The sequence below is a fragment of the Bombyx mori genome, chromosome 26 (assembly GCF_030269925.1).
Source record: "Bombyx mori chromosome 26, ASM3026992v2".
NCBI lineage: Eukaryota > Metazoa > Arthropoda > Insecta > Lepidoptera > Bombycidae > Bombyx > Bombyx mori.
In genome coordinates, this window is record NC_085132.1 from 3,999,201 (window position 1) to 4,024,458 (window position 25,258).

The 25,258-nt window shown below is 37.7% G+C and overlaps 1 protein-coding gene across 2 annotated transcripts; it reads left to right on the plus strand.

The window, feature by feature from the left end:
* The first annotated feature begins 35 nt into the window (after nucleotides 1-35).
* On the plus strand, nucleotides 36-25,225 carry LOC101741410 (phosphatidylinositide phosphatase SAC2). Of its 2 annotated transcripts, none has more exons than XM_004933003.5 (18): nucleotides 36-256; nucleotides 426-799; nucleotides 1,558-1,842; nucleotides 2,077-2,261; nucleotides 3,637-3,748; nucleotides 5,571-5,643; nucleotides 6,408-6,600; nucleotides 7,891-8,056; nucleotides 8,830-8,991; nucleotides 9,750-9,820; nucleotides 10,491-10,629; nucleotides 12,324-12,451; nucleotides 13,863-14,031; nucleotides 14,824-14,986; nucleotides 15,639-15,745; nucleotides 16,379-16,502; nucleotides 18,921-19,711; nucleotides 20,581-25,225. In XM_004933003.5, the coding sequence occupies exons 1-18, from the start codon at nucleotides 160-162 to the stop codon at nucleotides 20,680-20,682; spliced, it is 3,441 nt and encodes a 1,146-aa protein (XP_004933060.2). In that variant the 5' UTR covers nucleotides 36-159; the 3' UTR covers nucleotides 20,683-25,225. The 2 variants fall into 2 exon arrangements, with proteins under 2 accessions (XP_004933060.2, XP_012551651.2); XM_012696197.4 differs by having other exon boundaries at nucleotides 37-256; nucleotides 10,491-10,614.
* The last annotated feature ends 33 nt before the right edge of the window (nucleotides 25,226-25,258 follow it).

Consider the following 25,258-nt stretch of genomic DNA (forward strand, 5'->3'; position numbering starts at 1 on the left):
AAGAACCTAACTGTCACTGGGCCCTGATTTTCAATGTCACTATTGTCACTAACACACGGCCCCCTCCTCTTTTAGACGTCAATCTGACCCAAATTAAAAAAACAGTAAACAGAATGAAATTAATGTTAAAAATATAACAATTGAAATAAAATAACAAAAATGGAATTATTTCGTTCGGAACTCTATTACATTTTCGTCAGAAATGAGTCAAGTTTGTGGTGGAACAGATTATCGGGGGCTTTTTCTGTGCGATCAGGTATGATTTAATTTCCTTTTGATTCTTTGTTTTGTTTTATTATAATTTGCTCTCATTGCCTTGCCACTGTCATAAAATATTGCTTTAAAATTTTTACTTTAATATAGTCCTAGTATTTATTGTATAGTTAATATTAGGTAATATTTAATACAGGATTCTATTATTCTAGCCTGGGACATGTCTGACATAGAAGATATAGAATGCCTCGGTATAACTGAAGGTATTATTGGAAAGGTCGAGCATTCCAATATATTCGAACCCCGCTTAATGATAATCAAAGAAAGTGCTCCCGTCGGCAACATATACTTTCATCACACCATTCATAAAGTAAAATCAATATGTTTTTTAAACATGGGCATAGCAAACCAAGAACTTGAACTGTGTCCTTGCACTAAACATGGCTCTTCCACATCTGTGCTGAGTTCTAATAAAAAAATAGGCAGTCGTCTGTTTGAAAATTCAGCATTTTTGAATAAAACTGTTGGAGCTGTAAAGAATGTAAGCAACACTATTAAAACAACTACACAGCAAGCAGCTACACAGGCAAGACCATTTTTATATTATCCTGCTAATTTAAAGTACACCACATTATAAAGTACATTTTTTTTATTTTTTTATTACCTAGATGTGTGGACGAGCTCACAGCCCACCTGGTGTTAAGTGGTTACTGAAACCCATAGACATCTACAACGGAAATGCGCCACACACCTTGAGATTTAAGTTCTAAGGTCTCAGTATAGTTACAACGGCTGCCCCACCCTTCAAACCGAAAAGCATTACTGCTTCACGGCAGAAATAGGCGGGTGGTGATAACTACCCGTGCGGACTCACAAGAGGTCCTACCACCATTAAAATTATTTAATGGAAAAATTGTAGCATCATTAATAACAATGGAATTTTCCTTTGTATTAAGTGTACTACACTATGATGTTTGATAAATGTATGTGTACCATGCATCATCATATAATATGACATCTACAAAAATAAAATCTTTTAAATTTTTTTTTTATTTATGTTTAAGTTACTTTAAAAAAATATATATATAGTGTTTACTTTGTTTCTTTACAAGTCATAAACATAAATAAAACTGCTATTACAGTTCAGTCATGCATTGATAATTTTAATATTATTCTTTCTGCTCTTTTTCTATGGTTTTTGTGGTCAAGAATAGCTGAAACAATAAAAACGAAATTGAATTCTAAAACTAGTTTTAATTATAAATGATCTATAATAAGGTATGATTTCAATAACGTAAATGTAATGTAAGTAAATTAAATGAACTGTTGTTAATTCTTAAATAGGTGAAACAAACAGTAAAAAAGCAAAGAGATCCTAAAGTGGCAGAACGTTTTGAGAAGCGGCTCACGGATGAATTGCATAAAATCTTCGATGATTCACACAACTTTTATTATTCGAGAACATTGGACTTGACAAACAGCCTCCAAAGACAATATGAGATAGAAAAGATGTTGGAAACTGAAGAAGGTACCGGACGACCGGTCACAGACATAACGAGATGGTGGAAACATGTTGATGATAGATTCTTCTGGAATAAACATATGTTGAAAGATATTATTGCACTTGGGGTGTGTTTATTATATTTTATTTTCATATTCTGGAACTTTATATTTTTATTTGAAAAAAAAAAAAACAAATAACAATGCTCAGTGACCCATATTATTGTCATAGATAAATGTATTGAACTGTTCATATTTAAAATATTCTTTGAAACACAATATATTTAAGAATTTCGAAAATATAAAATTTGAAATTTTTGACGCTTCTCTGCACAGTAGAATGAACTCTATTGCGTTTTTCAGAGTCCAGATTGTGATCAGTGGATATTGCCAATAATTCAAGGATTCGTACATCTGTCTCAAATAGCCGTGGATCCAGCTGATTCTAACCCATTGAACACGGAATCTCTCACAAACACGAGCACATGTGATGAAACATTTACTCTCGGTTTAATATCCAGACGGTCAAGATATCAAGCTGGGACTCGGTAAGAGTTTATTGTTCAAAAAGGAGACCAATCTTGGTTTTTATACAATGTAGACACTGAGCTTATTGAAGCAAAATATTAAAGTAGGTTATTTATCTTGAAACAACGCACATAACTTCAACATTATTGTTATCTGTAAATATCTGTCGTCTCTACACTCGTGGCACGAAGGGCCGCGAAAGCCCGCGACAACTGCGAATCACGACTGTTTTTTTTTAATTGCTTAGATGTGTGGACGAACTCACAGCCCACTTAGTGTTAAGTGGTTACTAGAGCCCATAGATATCTACAACGTAAATGCGCCACCCACCTTGTTATATAAATTCTAAGGTCTCAAGTATAGTTACAATGGCTGCCCCACCCTTCAAACCGAAACGCATTACTGCTTCACGTCAGAAATAGGTAGGGTGGTGGTACCTACCCGCGCGGACTCATAAGAGGCCCTACCACCAGTAATTACGCAAATTAAAAATTGCGGGTTTGATTTTTATTACACGATGTTATTCCTTCACCGTGGAAGTCAATCGTGAACATTTGTTGAGTACGTATTTTATTAGAAAAATTGGTACCCGCCTGGGATTCGAACACCCCGTGCATCGCTCAACACGAATGCACCGGACGTCTTATCCTTTAGGCCACGACGACTTCAAAAGTAGATGTTGTACACGCCATCTCGTTCGCGCTTTCCCCGATGAGTGTCGGTTTTTTGGCTCGCGGCAAAGGGTTTGCGGTACGGGAACTTGATCTGAAAAGAAGAAGACTGTGAAGCTTTGCGAGTGTGGAGGGACACAGCTCTCGCGCGGATCACGGCGGTTGATTCACAGCGCGACGTCACACGCGAGTGTAGAGCCGGAATATGAATGATTGATCTGTGAACAACTGTGACAGTAGTAGTGCAAATGAGGGTGTAGACATGTGTGTGTGTGGGCGCCTTTAGACCTCCCAACAGTGATTAAGTTTTATAGGAAAGATAATCATAGGGTTTTCACACCCAAATGTAAAAATATTTAATGCATAGGCAAACCATTTGATAGGCAGCGGTTTGGCTTTGCTCCTGTCATTGCTGACGTCCATAAGCGACGGTAACCACACTAACCACTCACCATCAGATTGGCCGTATGCTCGTCTGCCTATACGACAATAAAAAAAATATAAAAAAATGCCCACACTATCCCCGTCCCTGCCAATGAGTATCAAGTAGAAAATACGTATTTGACTTCATAAAAAGTTTGATAAAATTAGATGTTTCTAAATAACACCACACCAGTGATTTAAATAGTAAGCTTAAAATGTATTTAAAGTATTTTTCATTTGTACAAAATAAAGATAAAATTAAGCTGTCATTTTCACCTATCGAGTTTATTTATAATTGCAGTTACAATCGACGCGGTATCGAACAAAGCGGAAAAGTGGCTAATTATGTTGAAACCGAGCAAATTGTGTCGATAATTTGTTCGGATAGCATCCACAGGGCTTCATTTGTACAGGTAAATTCACTATTAGAGTCATGCTTTTATCACTTTCAGCTTGAATGTTAGCATCATCTATTTGTTACAATAGGAACTACTCAGTAAACACTAGCCCAAATACCCATACCCAATACCCAATATATATAAAAATGAAATGCTGTGCGTTAGTCTCGCTAAAACTCGATAACGGCTGGACCGATTTGGCTAATTTTGGTCTTGAATTATTTGTGAAAGTCCAGAGAAGGTTTAAAAGGTAAATAAATATGAAAATACTCGGAAATAAATAAAAATAAAAATTTTGTTTTTCCTTTGATCCGTCCGTCGGACGGATTTATTTGTTTGTTGTAAGCTTATTTTATACAAAAGTTTAGGTCTTTTATTTATCGATTGAGGCACTACGAAGTCTGCCGGGTCAGCTAGTACCCAATATATTTTTCGAATAATGTAAAAAAATCAAAATAAATCTTATAAACTTACTGCACCGGTTTTGCACTGTCGTGATACCTAAAGATTATCTAAGTGAGCAGACAAGTTCACTCCCTTTTTGAAAACAAATACATTAGCCGGGTCGTCCTTCTTTCATGTAATAGTAGAGCTTAAACTCAACTTGATTTCTGCAAAGAGGTACTAAAACAGGCTCTTAATCTACAATCAGCTGGGTAAGACCTTAGGGCATAATACCGATGCGAAAATTGTAGGGAAAATACTAAATATTTATATATATAGGGTGTCCCACAAAAGGTATATGAAGCCGTATCAATAACGTAGGTAACATAGTAACCGTAATGACTACTTCGTGTAGTCGAACGCAATTAAATATACACTATTAAGAATAAAACAAAAACAACCTGATAAAATTTAAATGGGACCACATGATAAGTAATAAAAAAAAAGCACCAGCTTTCAAATAAATAAAAAGATTCATCAAAATCAGTTATACCTAGAAATAAGTAATAAATTAACAGTACAAAACACAAAATACAGTTAATTAAGAGCAACTTCCTTTTTTAAAAGTTCGATCTAACTTAGTATCGATTCAAAGTAATTTTTATATTGAAATCCAATTATCTCCCAATATTTCGTCTGCCCCTAACGTCCTACCTCCTCAATTTACGTGATCATGATCCACGCAAATTACTAGGATCGCAGTACATAATATCGGGAAATGAATAAATTTCAGAATCGTCAATTGAATCCGTCACAACACAAGACTATAAAATATCAAGTTTTTAAATCCACATAACGTCAATTTAGTTAACTGTTATTTTTGGGCAGTAAACTGACAACGGTCATGCACTGTTAACTTTGTAGTAACTGTACATGACTGAACAATGTTTGGGATCTTTTTATTTTGCCTACGTATCTTTCTTTTTTTTTTTTTGCCGGTAGCCACGGTATGGCATCAGAAAACAGAAAGTGTATTCTGAGGGTATAGCTATTCGGGTTTCATTTTGCTTGATAGGCGAGCTCGTAGCGTTCTACCTGAGAGAATTGCTAACATCTGCTCTAGCAAAGAGCAGTGCTTTGCCGTGTCTAACACCGGAACGCAGTGGTGACCCATTGAGAAGATTCGCAATTCGCGCAAAACTGGACATTTAAAAAGCCCGCACGGGTGGAAGATCTACCACATGTACTTTTAGGATGCTTAAATAAAAGCGGCTCTAAACAAAATAATAGAATGTTAATTTTTATGAAAAAAATTTACGATCTGTTTTTTATGGCGGGGATCATGGCCTCCTGGATTTTTTTAGCCGCGCATGCGCGTGTCGTAACCAAAGGTTTCGCCACATACATAAATTTGTATTGAATGTAGAATATTAATTTTGTTCCTTGGGCACAGGTACGAGGTTCGGTTCCAATCTTCTGGAGCCAGCCTGAATACAAGTTTCGTCCGCCACCACGACTTGATAAAAGTATGTACGAATTTGCGCTTGGACTAACTTTTACTTGGAAATAGAGATGCCAGTAGCACATTCAAACCGCTGTCTACCGCTACATTTTTTTGTTTATTTAGACGGGAGGATGAGCTCACAGCCCGTCTGATGTTAAGTGGTTACCGTCCTCATTTAAATAGCAAACATATTTTTTTTGTCATCGTTGCCCTAGCCGTTAAATATTTGTTGGAATTTTCGTTACTCAAGCCGTTAGCCCCGGCTTCGCCCGCGTGGGCAAGGAAAAGTGGCAATTGAAATTTTCTGAAGCGCCACTTAAATTTTCTAAAGATAATAAAACAGATTCCCTTGGTAATGAAATGCCTTTTTCGGGATAAAAGGTAGGCTATATCACAATCCTGGCTTAAAACTGACACTTTTATATGTATTTTTTTGTTGATCTTAAATGGGTGGACGAGCTCACAGCGCACTTGGTGTTAAGTGGTTACTGGAGCCCATGGACATCTACAACGTAAATGCGCCACCCACCTTGAGATATAAATTCTAAGGTCTCAAGTATAGTTACAACGGCTGCCCCACCCTTCAAACCGAAACGCATTACTGCTTCACGGCAGAAATAGGCAGGGTGGTGGAACCTACCCGCGCGGACTCACGAGGGGTCCTACCACCAGTAAGTGTATGTACAATAATTATGCCAATTCGATGCTTCGTTTCGATTTCATAGAATGACAAACGAACACACTTCCCTTGAATTTTTTATATGGATTGGTACAAAATTCGTACAGCCGAAGAGGAGTCCCATGCCGCCTTCAAGAAGCATTTCGAAGAACAACTGAACACTTACAAGCAAGTGTGCATAGTGAACTTAGTCGAGCAGCAGGGCAGAGAACGCGTGATATGGGAGGCGTACGGCAACCACGTCCTCAAATACGACAACCCTAATCTCATATATGCGACCTTTGACTTCCACGAGTACTGGTAAGTGTACCAACAATTTTTTGTTACCCTTTTTGGGTTGAGCTAATTTTTACAAATATTTTGCAGGAATTGCTAAAGGATTTTTGAAAAAGAGTTCCTTTAAAAACATTAACCCCAAAAAAACAATGCTAAATTCACAGCAAAATAACTTTAATGGTTAATTATTAATCTTATTAACTTATTAGAAACGTTATACATACGCGCGTTCACACACGTCCGTACAGGTCGATACTTAAGGCCTATAATCAAACTGGGCAAACAGTCGGTTTTCCGACGGTCCGTATTTTGTACGCATTAATAGAGAGTCGATCTATCGACATCTCGCGCGTTTTTTATATAAAAATATTGATTTGAGATAAATTACGCATTTGGGTCTAGTGCTCCGAAGCTATAGCAACAAAAACAATTAACTGTAAAATAAACAAAGTGTAGGCTGTTTTTATTTATTTCGTAAATGCGTTAGTTATCTGGTGTTAGGTGGTTAACGGAGCCCATAGATATGGGCTGAATGTCCCCATCCATCTTTGGACATAAGCTGGAAGTGCCAATTGCATTTTGTAAAGGCTGTCACATCCTTCGAACTGAAATGCATTATTGCTTCGCGGCACATAAAGGTGGAATTACGATAACCGTCCCGAGCTTCTAATATGTTGTATCATCGATAAATGCCAATTGACAATCGCAATTCGTTGGTGTAATCATAGAAGGCTGGCACTTTGAGAAGGCGGCGCGACATGAGAACCATCTTGTCGTAGCCGCTGGAAATTATATACCCGATTCTGTAGACCGAATGATAAATAGTTGACGTCGCCCAAAACACGTCATTACGGATCCTCCCGATCCATTAACGGTACCAAAAGCACTGGTCACCGTCTTCGTCGAACCCGTCGCTTGCGACGAAGGGCTCAACGAACGAATTAACCCACAGACGCAGCCCACTGAGTTTCTCGCCGGATCTTCTCAGTGGGTCGCGTTTCCGATCCGGTGGTAGATTCTGCGAAACACTGCCCTTGCTAGGGCCAGTGTTAGCAACACTCCGGTTTGAGCCCCGTGAGCTCACCTACATGTTAGGGCGAAGCTGAAATAGCCTCTCAAGGCTATCAACATAGGTAGGAAAAAAAAAGGAACGCTGCTATCTAATTTCCGGTACATTCCTTAGCCTCCTTAAGCCATCCACGGGAACAGATGATGATGCTATTCTAAACCACATTGCCTAACAGTAGTGGATCTTGTAGGGTCTTGTGGTAGCAGTCGCGCGGAGGATTTGATGACTGTCCATTTAAATTCCAGCCGCGGTATGCACTACGAAAACGTGAGCATCCTCATCAACGCAATAGCGGACATAATAACCGACATGCGTTTCTGTTGGCGTGACGACCGCGGCGTTATATGCACGCAGAACGGCGTCTTCAGAGTCAACTGCATCGATTGTCTGGATAGAACGAACGTCGTACAAGTGGGTATATCGAAAAAAAAAAAGTGATATTGTCAATCATCATATTAGATTATCTGTACGGTACCTTAAAAGTATCTATAAGCCGCGCAAATAAAGAAACGAATCTAAAATCGCGGCTGCGATCATGCGCTCTCACTCTAAACTATTGCTGTCTTTAGTCGCACACGGCGCGTACTGCATGCAAAAAAATATCAATTCTGAATTTGTTACTGAGTTCGAGTTTTTTCACTTTCGAGTTGTGCGACTTAGATGACTGGCAGCAAAAGTATCTATGGAAGTTGCATTCCAGGTGCGACCCCCCCCCCCCCCCTCTGCCAGGGCATAAAGTAAACTAAAGTACATTCTCATTTATTTTTTTATATTTTTTTACAATAAACTACTTTTTCTTTCTATTTTTCTTTTTTTTTGTTGACCCTATTTGCTGACCTTCGTTTCTTTATTGGCGCGGCTTATAAACATTTATCTGTGATTGTAAACTGTCAGTAGTAGTAGTTCTATTTTTCCAATTAGAAAGGCAAAGGTATCATACTATACAGCCTAATCTTTTGTATATTCTTTTTTATGAAAAATGATATGGAGCGAAATGATGGGAAGTTGATTAATTTGAAATATTATTGCGTGATGTTATATAGCATATCGCCTTGCTCGATCAATGGACTATCTAACATTGAAAGAATTTTTCAAATCGGACCAGTAGTTCCTGAGATTAGCGCGTTCAAACAAACAAACTCTTCACATTTATGATATTAAGCATAGATATATCGCTCGTATAGACTGCTATCGCTAAATACGTGTTGGAGTTGCAACTGTGCCGGCTGGGGTTGGGCACGCCTGGCTGTGGTCTGCCGCCGCCGCTTCAGAGGGCGTTCCTCACCATGTGGGCGGACAACGGCGATGTCGTGTCGAGGCAATACGCCGGAACGAAGGCCCTCAAGGTTTGTCACTACAATAAATTAATAATAACTAGTGGTTCCCCGGTATTTTTTACTGGTGGTAGGACCTCTTGTGAGTCCGCACGGGTAGGTACCACCACCCTGCCTATTTCTGTCGTGAAGCAGTAATGCGTTTCGGTTTGAAGGGTGGGGCAGCCGTTGTAACTATACTTGAGTACTTAGAACTTATATCTCAAGGTGGGTGGCGCATTTACGTTGTAGATGTCTATGGGCTCCAGTAACCATTTAACACCAGGAGGACTGTGAGCTCGTCCACCCATCTAAGCAATAAAAAAATAAAAATAAAGAAAACAAGACTCGAAGATAGCAAAGCTGTTCGGCACACGTATTTTATGTCCAATGTAGAGTTCGAAGCCATGACCAACCTAGCAGTCCGAGTGACTAATTGCTGCGCCACCAGGTAATGTATACATGCATTGACTTTTATTTATACAGCGTACAGGGAATAGTTCTGAACTCTCGACTCGTGACAGGATGAGATTAAGACAAAACGGTTGAACTGTTTAAATTTTCAAAAGGTTTTGCGAAGAGCCGTGTACGACAGAAATAAAAAAAAATTGCACGCGCGGACACCGATGCGTACAAAAAAAATTATGGCAACATAAGTAATTTAATTACACATTTAATTGTACTGGCAACACAGTCGAATTCCACATTTATTATACGTACATCCCTATTTTTGTTCTATTGCGCGCCTTACTCTGTTGTTTTAAATATTCATAGCGTCGTATGATTTTAAGGGGGACTACACACGTACAGGCGAACGAAAGATCACGGGAATGATGAAGGACGGCGTTGCATCAGCAAATCGGTAAGTTTGTTGATTTTCGTGTACCTCTTTAATATTCAATGTTTACAAAGTACGTAGAATATCTACAATTTCATAATGGCAATTATTAAATAATCGGAAACCATTAAAACATGATTATTGTGTATGAACTCTCTCTGTGCTAAAGAAGCTAAAGAAGATTTTTTTAATGATTAAATTTATGAAAAACCGTTCTCGCCGGAAATTTTCAAGTTGGCATTTTCAAGTTTCATGGCTCCTACGATATAACTGTACAAGTTGCTACTTATTTTGTATTTACTTGCATATTTTTAGTATTTATTTGTATTTTATCGTATGTAAGTCTATCTTATTTTGTATTTATTTTTCACATGTGTATATAATAAGTATATATTTTTAAGTAAGTTTATTAAGATATAGCACCGTCCGTGCTAGTTTGCTTATTCCTCTCCCTGCAAGGTTGCCTGGAAGAGATCGCTTTTAGCGATAAGGCCGCCAATTTATGTCACCGTCTATTTTTTGTTTTATATGCTTACTCTGTACATGTGGTGTTAAATAAAGAGTTATATTATTATTATTTTTTTAAACTTTAAATGGCTCTCATGTAAAGTTGCAATACAGTTAAACCAAATAGCATTTCAGCCCTCGATATGTACTTAATTATTATATATTATTAAATTTATTAATATTCCAGATATTATTTGTCAACTTTCAAGGATGCGCTGCGTCAAGTGGCCATAGACGTAATGACGGGCGAATCGAAAACGATACCGGAACAACTGATCGTGCCGGACTGCAGCCGATGCACTTCCGTTAAGGTGCTCACGTTTGACGTGCGTGCATGAATCAGCTTTCGATATAGGCCTAAACTAATTTCTGAAATACGACGTTAATGAGACGTTTCCGAAGTTGAAAGCGGAATACATTGCTGCTCTAACAAACAAAAAAAACATTAGCTAAGTAAAGCTTGTCGTTTTAGCGAATTCGAATTCGATTTCTCAAGGTGTGTGGCGCATTTACGTTGTAGATGTCTATGGGCTCCAGTAACCACTTAACACCAGGTGGGCTGTGAACTCGTCCACACATCTAGGCAATAAAAAATAAATACTTGAAGACGCAATGTAATACATCAAAATTTCCGGATTGAAAACGCTTAAACCAAATTTGTGCTACTCTCACAGACAATGCACTAGGTCCATAAACATCGCAATTTTTTTCCGCGGCTTGCGTTGCATTTTTACCTTTTTTGTAGTAAAATTTTAAAATGTATCGAGTTTCTTCATTAGATTCACACATCTTGACATTACGAAAACTAAATAAAAATCACACATTTTCCTAATTTGAATTTGGTTAATTATCTTCCTTAAAATTTAAACTTTTAATGATACCAAAACCAGCCAGATACCAATAGTATAGCCAAAGAGATTTTATTACAATTTCAGACATACTATAATGCGTAAAGATTTTTCCCCAACCTATTACTTAAAGACGCAATGTATGTTGAACAAATTTAAATTGTCTCTTTTAAGTTCGTTGTCTCAGGGACAAAAATGTCGCACTTAAATTGGGTCTTGAAATTTTAAGTAACTTAATGACCGGCCGTGAATGTAAGTGGACAATTGAAGGTAGACAAGCGTACATCGAATCCACAGGTGTGAGGTTAACATCGCTCGGTAATGCTTTAGACAGTCTACTGTCCAAGACCTTAATGTTATTGAATCAAAATATCAAAAGCATTCATAAATCATAGCCTTCAAACAAAAACGTACGTCTGCCTCGCTAATATTTGCAAAACGAAGCGACCAACGACCGCAATCCCATCCAGCTTCAACCAATATCATAAGAATCATTAACAGCCTATTTTAGTCCAGTGTTGGACATAGGCCTCGTCCATGGTTCGCCATGCGACCCGATCCTCGCCACAGCCACTCGTCTCCATCGGCTGCCCGATATTCTGCGTATATCGTAGCTCTAATTACTGGCCGTCCCACACTACTTTTACCGGTCAGCGTTCTCCAGAACTCATCCCGCTCATCGATTATTGGCTGTTGGCAGATATGACCGGATTCATTGACAATTCAACTTGCTTATGCCTTGAACTATGTGGGTAGCTTTGGTTCTCTGGCGAATGACCTCGTTTTGGATATGATTCCTCAATACAACACCGAACATAGTCCATATCATAGCGCACCTTTTTTAAATTGCATATGTCGGTGGTGGTTACCGAAGCACATAGACATCTACAACGTAAATGCCGCCATCCACCTTGAGATATAAGTTCTAAGGTCTCGATATAGTTACAACGGCTGCCCCACCCTTCAAACCGAAACGCATTTCTGCTTCACGACAGAAATAAACAGGGTGGTGGTACCTACCCGTGCGGACTCACAAGAGGTCCTACCGCCAGCAAAAGCTGAGCAATTTTAAACTCTGAAATATCGTAATAGCATTAGACTTAATATCGAAACTTTGACATTTAATTGAATTCGATCGATGATTCTCAAAGTTTTGTTCTTTCCAAAAAAAGGATCAAGCTGCCCCGGACACCGCTGCGATGGCGCAACACGTCAAGTCCCTAATCGACGACTGCAAGAAAATGTTGGTCGATACAGAACCGATACTTGGATCGTGGGGTCTGATCGACGCGGATCCACAGTAAGGAAACATCGTTGTACTTGATATGAGGACATCAAATGAAATGTTCAAATATCGCAGACAAATAGAAATTGTTAGCAATGAAATACGGGCTCGACGCGTATACTACGTATATAGCATATTTAAAAAAAACGGCGTTAAAAATTAACATTATTATTTATTGTCATTATTATTAGGGAGTCCAACACTCATATAAATATTAGCCTATCCATTAAGTGCATGTATTGTCTACATGGATAAGTTTCAAGTCAATCGGATGCATGGTTCAGTAGTTATAACGGAACATCCGTAAAAACCACTGTAGATTTATATGTTTATACTAGCTGACCCGGCAGACTTGGTAGTGTCAATCGATAAATAAAAGACCTAAACTTTTGTATAAAATAAACTTGAAACAAACAAAAGGAATCCGTCCGACGGGGAACACATCAAAGGAAAAACAAAATTGTTATTTGTTATTTAATTCCGAGCTTTGTCATATTTTTCTACCTTTTAAACCTTCTCTGGACTTCCACAAATAATTCAAGACCAAAATTTGCTAAATCGGTCTAGCCGAGTTTTAGCGAGACTAACGAACAGCAATTCATTTTTATATATCGACGCTTGAAAGGTAAACATGACTAAGCAACAATGCGTGAACTTTACAGTAGACTAATTTAAAGTTGAAATACCTGAAAAATTATATTTTAACGAATCTAGCTGTAGGATTGAAATGATTTTAATAGACCTAGAAATATATATTTTTTTGCGCATCGAATATGGTTATTGCCTATCATTTATGTACAAAGCAATTATTGTCGCTTAGTCACGTTTGCCTTTCAAGCGTCGATTTATAGATGTTATTCCTTCACCGTGGAAATCAATCGTGAACATTTGTTAAGTACGTATTTCATTAGAAAAATTGGTACCCGCTTGCGGGATTCGAACACCGTTCCATGCAGATACCAATGCACCGGACTTGACCGGATGTCTTATCCATTAGGCCACGACGACGACAAACATTTATATATGTATTTACATTGCGTAGCACGGGCGATCCCCACGAAAGGGAAATGGATAGCGTATTAGTTCTGACTAGTGAAGTACGTATTTCATTAGAAAAATTGGTACCCGCCAGCGGGATTCGAACACTGTCCCATGCAGATACTACTGCACCGGACGTCTTATCCTTTAGGCCACGACGACGACAAACATTTATATATGTATTTACATTGTGTAGCACGGGCGATCCCCACGAAACGGAAATGGATAGCGTATTAGTTCTGACTAGTGAAGTACGTATTTCATTAGAAAAATTGGTACCCGCCAGCGGGATTCGAACACTGTCCCATGCAGATACTAATGCACCGGACGTCTTATCCTTTAGGCCACGACGACGACAAACATTTATATATGTATTTACATTGTGTAGCACGGGCGATCCCCACGAAACGGAAATGGATAGCGTATTAGTTCTGACTAGTGAAGCCTACTACGTGGCGGACTACGACGAGACGTCGGACAGGCTGCTGTCCGTGCAGAGGGTGCCGCTGCGTGACGTCATCTCCATAGAGCTGGGAACGTTCGACGCAAGTTCCACTGTGAGTAACACCCTTACAGTCCTCTCCCTCCTCCAATCGATCGCTCATTGCTGAGCCTCCTGAAACGCCCGCCTAAGATGCTAACACTAACCCAAATACCCGAAAATGGGTTTAAAACTGGAATTTAGTTAGTCTATTTTAAAAGATCTCATGTAAATGTGGTAATTATGTTATAGTTTTTTTTTACAAATTCGTAGAGGATAAATTAATCATTTAGTATATAGACATTTCACGTGTAATTTATGTCTACATCGGTGTGTTTAGTGCGATTTTTGTAACTTCTCGATTGCGTAAAAGTTAACTCAAATTTGCACGGATTTCCCTTGGAACAGTTTCCCTTCGTTTGCCGCTAGAGACGCTATTCCAACTCCATACAAATTTGAGTTAACGTTTACGCGATCGACCACGTTAAAAAACTCGCACTAAGCACGCTTTTCTCGTCATTTATAGTCTCTCATGTCGGTCAGTGGCAGAGTGAAGTGCGTCGCTCAGTCTTGTGTCCACGGACCGCTGTATTTATTTATTATACATTGCGCAAGACGATAGATACGTAATGAAAACAAACAACGGAATCATGGTCAAATGTACCGGATGGATGTGTGGCGGGTAGCCATCATACAACGCAAGATATTTGACAGATGCCAGAATCTCGCTTACGAAATTTTCAAGATAAGCTTGCATATATACAAGTTCCTAACAACAACATTCGGACCGTCGGTCTACCGAGCAATATCACTCGTTCGATGGAAGATCTGCCCTTTCGTCGTTAAACCAAAGATGTAATTCTTTCAGATTTTCGGCGTCGGTCGCAAGTCAAATTCGGAGACGGTATACTGCATGCGCATCAATTACAGTTACAACGGCGATAGTGGATACTTCCACATGTTCAGGTCGACCTCGCTTCGGTTCTTCAACAACATGGCGGTCGCAATCAACACCAGAGACGAGATGATAGGTGAGTAAATTTATAATGTAATTAAAACCCTTCTCAGTGCCCTATGTCAGGTTCAGTGGTTACCAGATGCCATGGTAATGAATAACATAAGTGTCATCACCATCCTTGTAAAGAAAATTAATTTTTTTATTGCCCTTTCAGGCCGATGAGCATACGGTCCACCTGATGGTAAGTGGTTACTGTCGCTCATGGACGTTAGCAATGCCAGAGGCAGAGCCAAGCCGCTGCCTACCGTTTAATGCTGTTACGCGCTGGGGTTCGGGATAAATAAAAAGTTCCACCAAAGTAAAACAAAAAACTGTATTCAACACTTAGAACACTTAAAACACTTCACAAACACTTTAAAATTCTCATTTCGCTTCTTCCGCCTCGCTTCAGGTGATCTGTTCGCTGTTTCGCTTCGAGTCGTTCCGATTACTGACTGACTACGTGCCATCTCTACAACGCTTTTATAGCCGATACCACATCCCTAGAATTCTCGAGAACATTCCACACATTTCTAGTATTGTGCTTCCGCTATCCGACAATAGATGGCGTTGTACTTCTTGAGCGTTCTAGGTGCTGCTAAATCCTTCGATATTCGTTCGACTATTCGGCGATAGATGGCGTTACTCTTAACGGCGTAACAGTATGTTAATTATGTTTTTCTCAGAATCGCTGCACTCCATATGCGAATCCATGGTGGTGGCCCGTGAGGTCGCCAAGCTGCCGCCGATACCCTTCCACGATGGCATCAAATTGGAAAAGAGGAAATCGAAGGTATGCGCTTAATTATTCTCATGCGCTATTAGTTACCTCATCGAGAGCGCCTTACAATATAATTAAACATTCATGCCACTAGGACATACGTGTTTAAATATTTAATTGCGTCGTGGCCTAAAGGATAAGACGTCCGGCACATTCGTATCGAGCGATGCACCGGTGTTCAAATCCCGCAGGCGGGTACTAATTTTTCTAATGAAATACGTACATTACAAATGTTCACGATTGACTTCCACGGTGAAGGAATAACATCGCATACTAAAAATCAAACCCGCAAAATTATAATTTGCGTAATTACTGGTGGTAGGACCTCTTGTGAGTCCGCACGGGTAGGTACCGCCACCCTGCCTATTTCTGCCGTGAAGCAGTAATGCGTTTCGGTTTGAAGGGTGGGACAGCCGTTGTAACTATACTTGAGATCTTAAAACTCATATCTCAAGGTAGGTGGTAATCGCTTAACACCAGGTGGGCTGTGAGCTCATCCACCAACCTAAGCAATAAAAAATAAATATGTATTTAACTCTTATTTTGTTTAATTAAGTTATTTCAAATTCGTATCCTGCATCCACGTTATAAACAAACTACCCTCAAGTTCTGGAAATTATATTAAGGAGAATACTGTACATACAGGTACATCCGAATCACACTCAAGCCGGGGGAGCCCGTGCGTCTCCTTACCTGGACCTCTCTCGTCTGCCGACCCTCACCAGGAACGTCAGCGAGACGCAACTGGTGGCCGACATTCGGAGCGTCGGTGAGTCTGCAACTTTACCCACGTCTAGATAGGGGGTAGTGTGTCACGAATCAAGTTGACCGTATTTTAAAGTAAATAAGGTTCATTTTACAATGACAAATTTCTATGAAGATTATTTTTTTAAATAAAAGAACACTTATAGCGGCATAACTATAGTAGTTAGATATATGCGGTCTCGACCATTTTTGTAAATAATAATGTGTTCTACAAAGTCGTAGTACATTATTTTATTCTATCATCAATAGTTTTCGCAGGGCAAGCGATTTAAAGTATATTTTAGGAAATTTTTTTACACCTCGGGTTACATTATTGGAGTTTTAGTAAGGATCCCAAATTTTTTTCAAAAAAGATTATAGCTTATGTCACTCGGGAATAGTGTAGCTTTCAAACAGTGAAGGAATTTTTCAAATCGGTTCAGTAGTTTCGGAGCCTATTCAATACAAACAAACAAACAAATCTTTTCTCTTTATAATATTAGTATAGATATGTTTAACGCAAGATTTAGTCGTGAATTTATTTGTTCACTGAATTTTTAATTACATAACTCTTTAATGCTTAGTGGTAAATTAGTAGGGCGTCCGTATTATCAATAAGTCCTGTTTATGCAAAATAATCTTAATTTATGATAAATCATAACATCTTGACCGTCATACTTTGTAATAAACTATTGTCAGTTTTTGAATCATGATCACTGACTGCTGCTTGGAAAAATGCTTGTATATCGATTCCCGTGCAGACTTTTCTTTGAGGGTCTGAACCCTTTACATAATTGCATAACGATTTTGGGAGTATGTATATAAAAATGTTTTAATAAGAAAAAAAAAACAAACAGGAAAGACATTATTTTTCATGATTTATTACAAGGTTTAAAAATAAGTACTTAATACGGAAAAACACATTGAAAACACTCATTGCAACAAAAAGAATATTAGGTCATAGTAGTACATAGTAAAATTATTATATTGTCCTTCAACTTATACCTACCCACCTTCTGAAGTAATATGAAAATTACTTTGAAACAGTGGCAGCTACCCACGAAATATAGATAAAGAACGAATTAACGTAAACACGTTAAAAATTGTCGCATAGACAGGTATTTAACAAACAGAACTCGAATAGAATGTCCAACTTGATTTAGGAATGAAAATCTAGTCCGACCTTTATGCGTATAATTTTAATGGCTATTTTTAATTGAACTCACGTTTCATGTTACGACGTTTCGTCTTCAGAGCCGCCTCGTGGTTCGACAAGTTCGGTGTTAAAACAACTTGTACTCTTGTCAACGCAAACAACACAATACAGAATCCTTCACGTTTCTCCCTCAAATCTCGTTAGTTTGAATATAATTTCTTTATGTATTTTGATTTTTAAATTTAACTTAATAATTCGTATTTCGGATCCGTAGTTCAAGAAAGTACATCACGATTATTGATATTCGACTAGTGTGACCATAAGCTTCGGGAGAACTTTTGTCGAATTCTAGTAAAGCTTGTTGTAACTATGTCGCCGTTGTAACTATACTGAGATCTTAAAACTTATATCTCAAGGTGGGTGGCGCATTTACGTAGTAGATGTCCATGGGCTCCAGTAACCACTTAACACTAGGTGGGCTGTGAGCTCGTCCACCCATCTAAGCAATAAAAAATAAAAAAGCTTGGTAATGTCGTGGCTTTTGCCTGCGACAGCGGAAATCGATATAACAAAACACGACCGTGTCACTGTCGTGATGTACACGTCAAGACATTTTAATTTGCGTACATACAATAAGTAGAACTTATTTTTTATTGCTTAGACAAGTGGACGGCAAACTTATTAGCCAAAGAGCCAAATATGAACATTAAAATAATAATAATAATAAAATCGGAGCCAAATCTGCTTGTTTAGTAAACTTTTATTACACTAAATATGTAGTGCATTAAATGCAGAGCCGCTCTTTGCCGGCCATTGGCTTATACCGACGAAAGAGCTCCTGGCCAAACTGCAATCTTACAGGGGTCTTAGATAACAAAAGCGCTACTGTCGCCACCCACCTTGTAATATCAGTTCGAAGTATCGGTTCTATAGTACAACGGCTGCCCCGACCTTCCAAGAAGCCGTATTTATTCGGTGCGCATTATTTACTGATGGTAGGACCTCTTGTGAGTCCGTGCGGGTAGGTACCACCAAGCTGCCTATTTCTGCCGCGAAGCAGTTTTCGGTTTGAAGGGCGGAGCAGCCGTTGTAACTATACTGAGACTTTAGAACTTATATCTCTAGGTGGGTAGCGTATTTACGTTGTAGATGTCTATGGACTCCAGTAATCACTTAACACCAGGTGGGCTGTGAGCTCGTCCACCCATCTATGCAAAAAAAAAATAAAAAAAAAAATCACCAGCTATTGTACTTAAGCATATCTAAAAAGGTTATTCGTCGTCGCAGGATCGAAGGCGTTCAACAACATGACGGAACAGTTCAGCAAACTAAACAAACTCAGTCACTCTCTGAACGCCAGAGCTAGACCGAGCCTCCAGCTAAAGTTCGACCAGAACACGACGAAAACGAAAAAATTATTCACGTTAGGTCAAAACAAAAGCGACAACAAGAAGAAGGGCAGCCTATCGGACGGCATGAGCTCCGATTACTCGTCGGACGATGAAAACCGGACCAACATATTCGAGCCGACCCTGGACAACTTCGAGAACACGCAGCACTACATCGGGAAACCGAACAGTTCGGGAAACGAAAACGACTGCGAACTTATCGAGAATCCACTGTATTCATCGAAAATCGAACCAAACGACAACCAAGAAGTCTTCATCGCGAATGAAACACCGCCCGCCGTCAACTTGCCGAAAACGCCGACTAATATCGGCAAAGTAAACCCGTTCAATTCGGAGAGGGCGCCCGAAATACAAATCGAGACGGAAGGTTCCGGAAAACCGGCACCACCGAACTCTCTGATGCTCTCGCAGAAGCTGTCCCACAGCTCGAACGATGTCAATTATGGGGAGAGCGATGGGGTCAATTACCACGTGAGGTCGAACTCCCAGCACGAGATCGTGCTGAATATCGCATCGTCCCACAGCGAGTCCGCTTTGAGGCACCTCAACTATATCTCCAGTCCAGTTTCCAGCACCAGCACGACCAAAGACCTGGTGCTTTCGCCCTTAACGAAGCTGGCTAAAGGAGTACAAAATCTTGGTGCTAATTTAGATCCGAGGAAGATAAAGGTAGGTTGGAATTAATCATTTAGGTGTTTTTTTTTATTGTCCCTGTAAACACCGTCATACGGTCTCCATCTGTGTGCTCAGTGCGAGGTTTTTTTTAACGTTCTCGATAGCGTAAAAGTTAGCTCATATCTGTATGGAATGGGATCGTTCGCCTGCGTTTGCCGCTAGGGGCGCTGTTCCAACTGCATACAAAATTGGGTTAACTTTTACACTATCGAGAACGTTAAAAAAAACCTCGCACTAAGCACAGATGGAGACCGTATGACGATGTTTACAGGGACTCGCACTAAGCACATGATAATGAATGGTTACCGTCATTGGCGGACATCAGTAACGTCAGGGGCCCAGCCAAGCGGCTACCTACAGGGCCGGCTTAGTTGATCATGTCTTATTAAGTCATGTCTTATTTTAATTTACTTTCTTATTTTTTTGAAAAATTATAATATGAAGTGAAATGAAATGAAGATGAATGAAATGAAGAGAATGAAGATGATTAATTTGAGACATTAATCAACTGAGATGAAATGAAATGAGATGATATGGGATGAAAGATAGTCTCAGTAAAATGGTGGTTATTTACTTACTACTGAGACTTTTTCAGTGGGCTTTTTGAAGGATCCCGAGAAGCTACATCCAGCGGCTTTGTTTCATTTTCCCACATTTCTGCACTTTTACAGATGTTCAACAATTAATATACTACCGTTATTACATATTTAAACCTGAAGTAATACTAAATTGTCAAAATAAAACAAATCACACAACTTCACTCCTCGCGTTCCCGCCAAAAAGTTCCCCTATACAAGATGATGCTCCTTACCTCTACCCTCCCTAATCTGAATTAATAACAATGACACAATTGTTCGATTCAGGGTTCAGCGGCAGTTAAGCATGTAACGGAACAACAGTATGTCGAACATAGGAAGTTGCAGGAGAAATGGCGCGACTGTAACACCAGACTCGTTGCGTTGTAACGATTATAATTAATTAAGCTTTTTTTTGACATATTTTAAAAAATTTTTTTTTTTCGTTTATTACGTACGCGCTACGAGCGGAAACGTTGCGTGGAAAGTGAATATCGATTTGACTAATTTATTTGAAATTTTGTGTTTTTTTTATATAATAATGACTTTACATTCCCAATACATCTTAAATATTCTGTGTGAAAATCGAAAATTCCAGAACGTATTTTAATTCATCTCGTATTAATTATAGACAAATGTGTGATTGATTGGAACTATATAGAAAAACGATATTTATTTTCATTTTAAAGATCGTTTAAATTTATGACGCTAATTCTATCTCAGAAACTATTTACTTTCGCCACAATACTTGGTGACTGTTATTAAATTTACTATAATATGAAGTTAAATTAAAATTAATGTAATGAAAATAATAAATAGTTCCATTAGTGAATGAATGAATGATGAATGAATGATCAATGAAGAATGAGTGAATGAATGGTGTAATGATCATGACATGAATAGACACGTTTAGTGTATCAGTCGAATACTATTTTTATGTTTTAATGGGTTCGTTTTAAGACGTCTCCGCTCGATGCGTTTGCATGCTCGTATTTCAATTGAGATCTTTAGGTATTCTTATAGTGTTAAAGAAAAATAGTACAGTATTTTATTTTGTTTGACAAAAAAAACGAATTTATTATTATCTGTGTTAATTATTTATTTGTTTATTAAATAGTCTACAATTTTAAATTCCAAATGTAATTAATGTTTAATATTCCAGTGTTATTTATAATTATTTATTGATAATATCCTTTTATTGATGAAACGAGCACAATAATGTTGCCCACCTAATAAATAAAAAAATGTTACTGTATTAACCAATTAGTTAAATAGTGTAGTTTGTGTTACGAAGTATTTAATCAGATAGTATTTATAATATGTTTATATTCGCAAATAAAGACCCGTTTGAATACTGATAATAGTAAAATGCGGGAAAATTATTATTCATGAAATTGAATGTATTTAGTAACATCATGGCCATACACAAATTACAAAATCAGCCTTGCGGTATGATCATTCTTATGCTCTTGTCTCTATGGGCGGTTGTAGTCTTCGAAGACTAATAGTTGCCAACGTTAATTCTGAATAATGTATGTCCAATAAATGTCCCGTGTTCAACTGGGTATCTTGAAGACTGCGACGCGGCCTCCTAGATTGAAATCATCTCGATTATCTGTGTGAAATACACATATGTATTTTTTTTAGATAATCAGAGTCTGGGTTGTATTGTGTTCTCATACGTATTACACGCGACTATGATAAATCTTTCGGTCAGTGATTGTGGATTAACATTTATTTGGTTACATTTTAAGCTTAGTAATTAAAAAAAGTAGAAAAAAACGTGTGGGATTTGAACCAATTAAAGATATTGTCTTTCGAAAAAAAATGTAGAACGGGTCTTAAAAATAGAGATCGCTTTAATCATTGAAATTAGCAAAATCGTATATAAAATAGGTTCTATTGAATTATATTAGCAGGGTTTTGACATTCTGCCGCTAGATCTATATTTATGATAAGTCAATTACGTGAATGTTGTCCCTTATAATAATATATCGAGCCTAATTAATGACACGCCTATAAATTTGAATACGCAAGGCCCATGCATATTCCTGATTTTTTTAAAACGCATTCTGTGTTTCACCGAACGATTGTGATGTAAGATTTTTATTAGAAACAGCCTCGAAGCGGGTCGAAATCGTCTGAGGTCCGAAGACTTGTGCTACCATGAAGAGGGTAAATCCTTCGTAGTTACGTATTCAGCGAAGTATTTATGCACCATATCGAGGGGTAAAAGGTTGTTTGGTTTTTTTCCTAACTATGCTGATAGCCTTGAGAGGCTACATCAGCGTTATCGGACGAGTAGGTGAGCACACGGTGCTCAAACTTGACGAAGTTGCTAACACGAACCCTAGCAAGAGTCGTGCTTCGCAGAATCTACCACCGGATCGGAGACGCGACGCACTAAGAAGATCCGACGAAAAACTCAGTGGGCTGTGACTGTGGGTTAGTTTACTCGTCGCAAGCGACGGGTTCGACGAGAACGGTGACCGGCGGTATTTGGCTTAAGCGACATAACACGCGACATTTATCTTTGTAATTACAGGTCCGTTTTATTTGGTATTATCATCAACTAATCGATGTTTTCAATTGAACTTAAGTTTAACCAATTCAAATTGCTGATTAGTAAAATGTTTTTTTTTGTAATAATATTTTTTCCAAAGTTTTAGCTTTAAATCGCTCTCGTGCAATGTTGCAAAATTGTTGCTTAAACCAAATAGATCTTTCAACCCTCGATATAAGTTTTTATGAATTCCTCATTAAACACGACATGTCACATAAGTGTGGCCAATGATTATTTAATACCAAATAGACTGTGAGCTAGCTAGTAAATTTAGAAAGGTATAACGCTTAAGTGACGCAGATACACCAGTCAAATATTAGCAGAATACTTTTGGAAACTGACAAATCGCGATTGTGTCAAAACGGCCATTTTGTTCAGCTTCAATTTTATTAAATAAATAATGGAACAAAATTTACTAATCAGTGTTAGTATATGTTCGTACACATATTTTCTGTATCTAAATAAATCAATATTAAATCCGTTTAATACTACAATTTGAGTGCTTTGAAAAAAAAAATATTTATTGCAATTTAGGCAATGGTATTCAAGATCTTCAATTTTTTTTGTTTTCAAAAAAAACAAAAACAAAATCCTTTCTTAAAAATGTGAAATACATCAAACGCTGGTAATATTCGTACGAAATTTTAATTTAAAATAAGTTTATGTAGAAATGAATTATGACGAACAATAAAAAATTATATTGTGATTATTTTTAAAAATATTCTCTTTAGCTTTTTTAATCGTCAATGTGTTTCGTAATAAACAGTATTAACGACAAATATTTATTTGTTATTAAAAAAGATAGTGATGTAGGTATATTGAACAGACGGTAGCGTTTAGTGCAATGTTACATTAATAGTTACTATATTGAAACTGTTGTGTAGATTGACATTCCAATATGTACGTAAAAAAAAAAAAAACTGTTCTTGCTGAATTTATAGACATTTGTATTCAATTATTCATAAACTGCGATGTACAATAATTATATATTGTTTTAGAATTGCCAAAAATAAAAACTAATAAAATGAAGCGAATGTTATTGTTTTAGTGATATAAAAAAAAAACATTTCTGGATAACGATTAGATAATGGAATGATTTTTAGAATAAAGCAAGCAAAACAAGACGGGTGAACTATCAATGCGATATTGTGGCTCAATGTGGAAACAATATAACGAGAGGAGGGGCAGGTTGAATTGATTTAAATCGTGCTCTGTACTCTTGACATCCTGCGAAAATTCATGAGTAGATAAAGTGAAATCGTTACATATTAACTCATTTACTGAAGCGCCTTTAACTGGTAGACGTGGATTCGGCTAACACTGACCTTAAGCAAGAGCAGCGCTTCGCAGAATTACCACCGGATCGGAAACGCGACCCACTGAGAAGATCCGCTGAGAAACTCAGTGGGCTGTGTCATTGGGTTAATTCACTCGTCGAGCCCTTTGTCGTAAGCGACGGGTTCGACGAGGACGGTGACCGGTTAAATTCATGCTATATGGATTGTGTAATGGAAATGTTAAATGCGTCATTAGGTACGCGAAACAAAGTTTTTTCGACGCCCGGTATGTTAACTAAGATACTACATACCTACGTAAAACGTACGTAACTACGGTAGAATCACTAGAAGTAATAGTGTTCTGTGGGTAGTATGGTATATTGTAACCGAGAGAAGAACGTTTTAGGGCCAAAGTAGTGTTAATATCTTTGTTATAAATACAGAAATACATTACACTATATGCTGAATTATAAAGATATCTTTATAATGAAGTTGGTACGTCAATTTGATCTTTCAATTATTTATTCTAGTGCTAATTGGCAATGTTTAGGGTAAAGGTCTAACACAACACCCTATTTCTGGTCACCCGAAAAGTTTATTTAAATTTCACTACATTCACAGCATTTTGCCGAGACGCTTATTTTAGTTGTCCTCTCATTTTATTCCGTTTCATTGAGTTTTAAATGATTATTATAAAAGAATATTCAATATCCATTTTATTATGGTCCTCTTTACTTAATCTTACTCTAAAATAAACGGTTAAAAAGACTAGAAACCAAACTATTTAAACTTTAAAAAATGTTCCAACTTAAACCCAGCTTAATCAATTTATGATGGTAGTCTGATAGAAATATTTGAATATAAACCTTAGTGCCGTACACAACGCTTCCTTCATGTAATGTAATGAACCCAACTAAGATTCATTTTCTTCAGCAGCAAATATATTTACTACATTTCCATGGATAAAAAGTTGTTCATACTTTAAATGTATTATAAATAATTGAATCTGTCACATATAATAAGATTATGTTGAGAATGTAGTTAAGTCACGTGATTTGTTTAAATTTACAATAAACAATTATTGATGCTTTAACTTTATAGTTTTAGTTTTTCCTTTAAAATAACA

What these genes read in the sequence shown, in the direction of transcription:
- LOC101741410 (XM_004933003.5), top strand. Translation starts at nt 160, where the DNA reads ATGGAATTATTTCGTTCGGAACTCTATTACATTTTCGTCAGAAATGAG. An exon ending in TTTGACTTCCACGAGTACTG is followed by an intron (nt 6,601 to 7,890) that starts GTAAGTGTACCA and finishes TTTAAATTCCAG; the next exon opens with CCGCGGTATGCACTACGAAA. An exon ending in CTGATCGACGCGGATCCACA is followed by an intron (nt 12,452 to 13,862) that starts GTAAGGAAACAT and finishes TACATTGTGTAG; the next exon opens with CACGGGCGATCCCCACGAAA.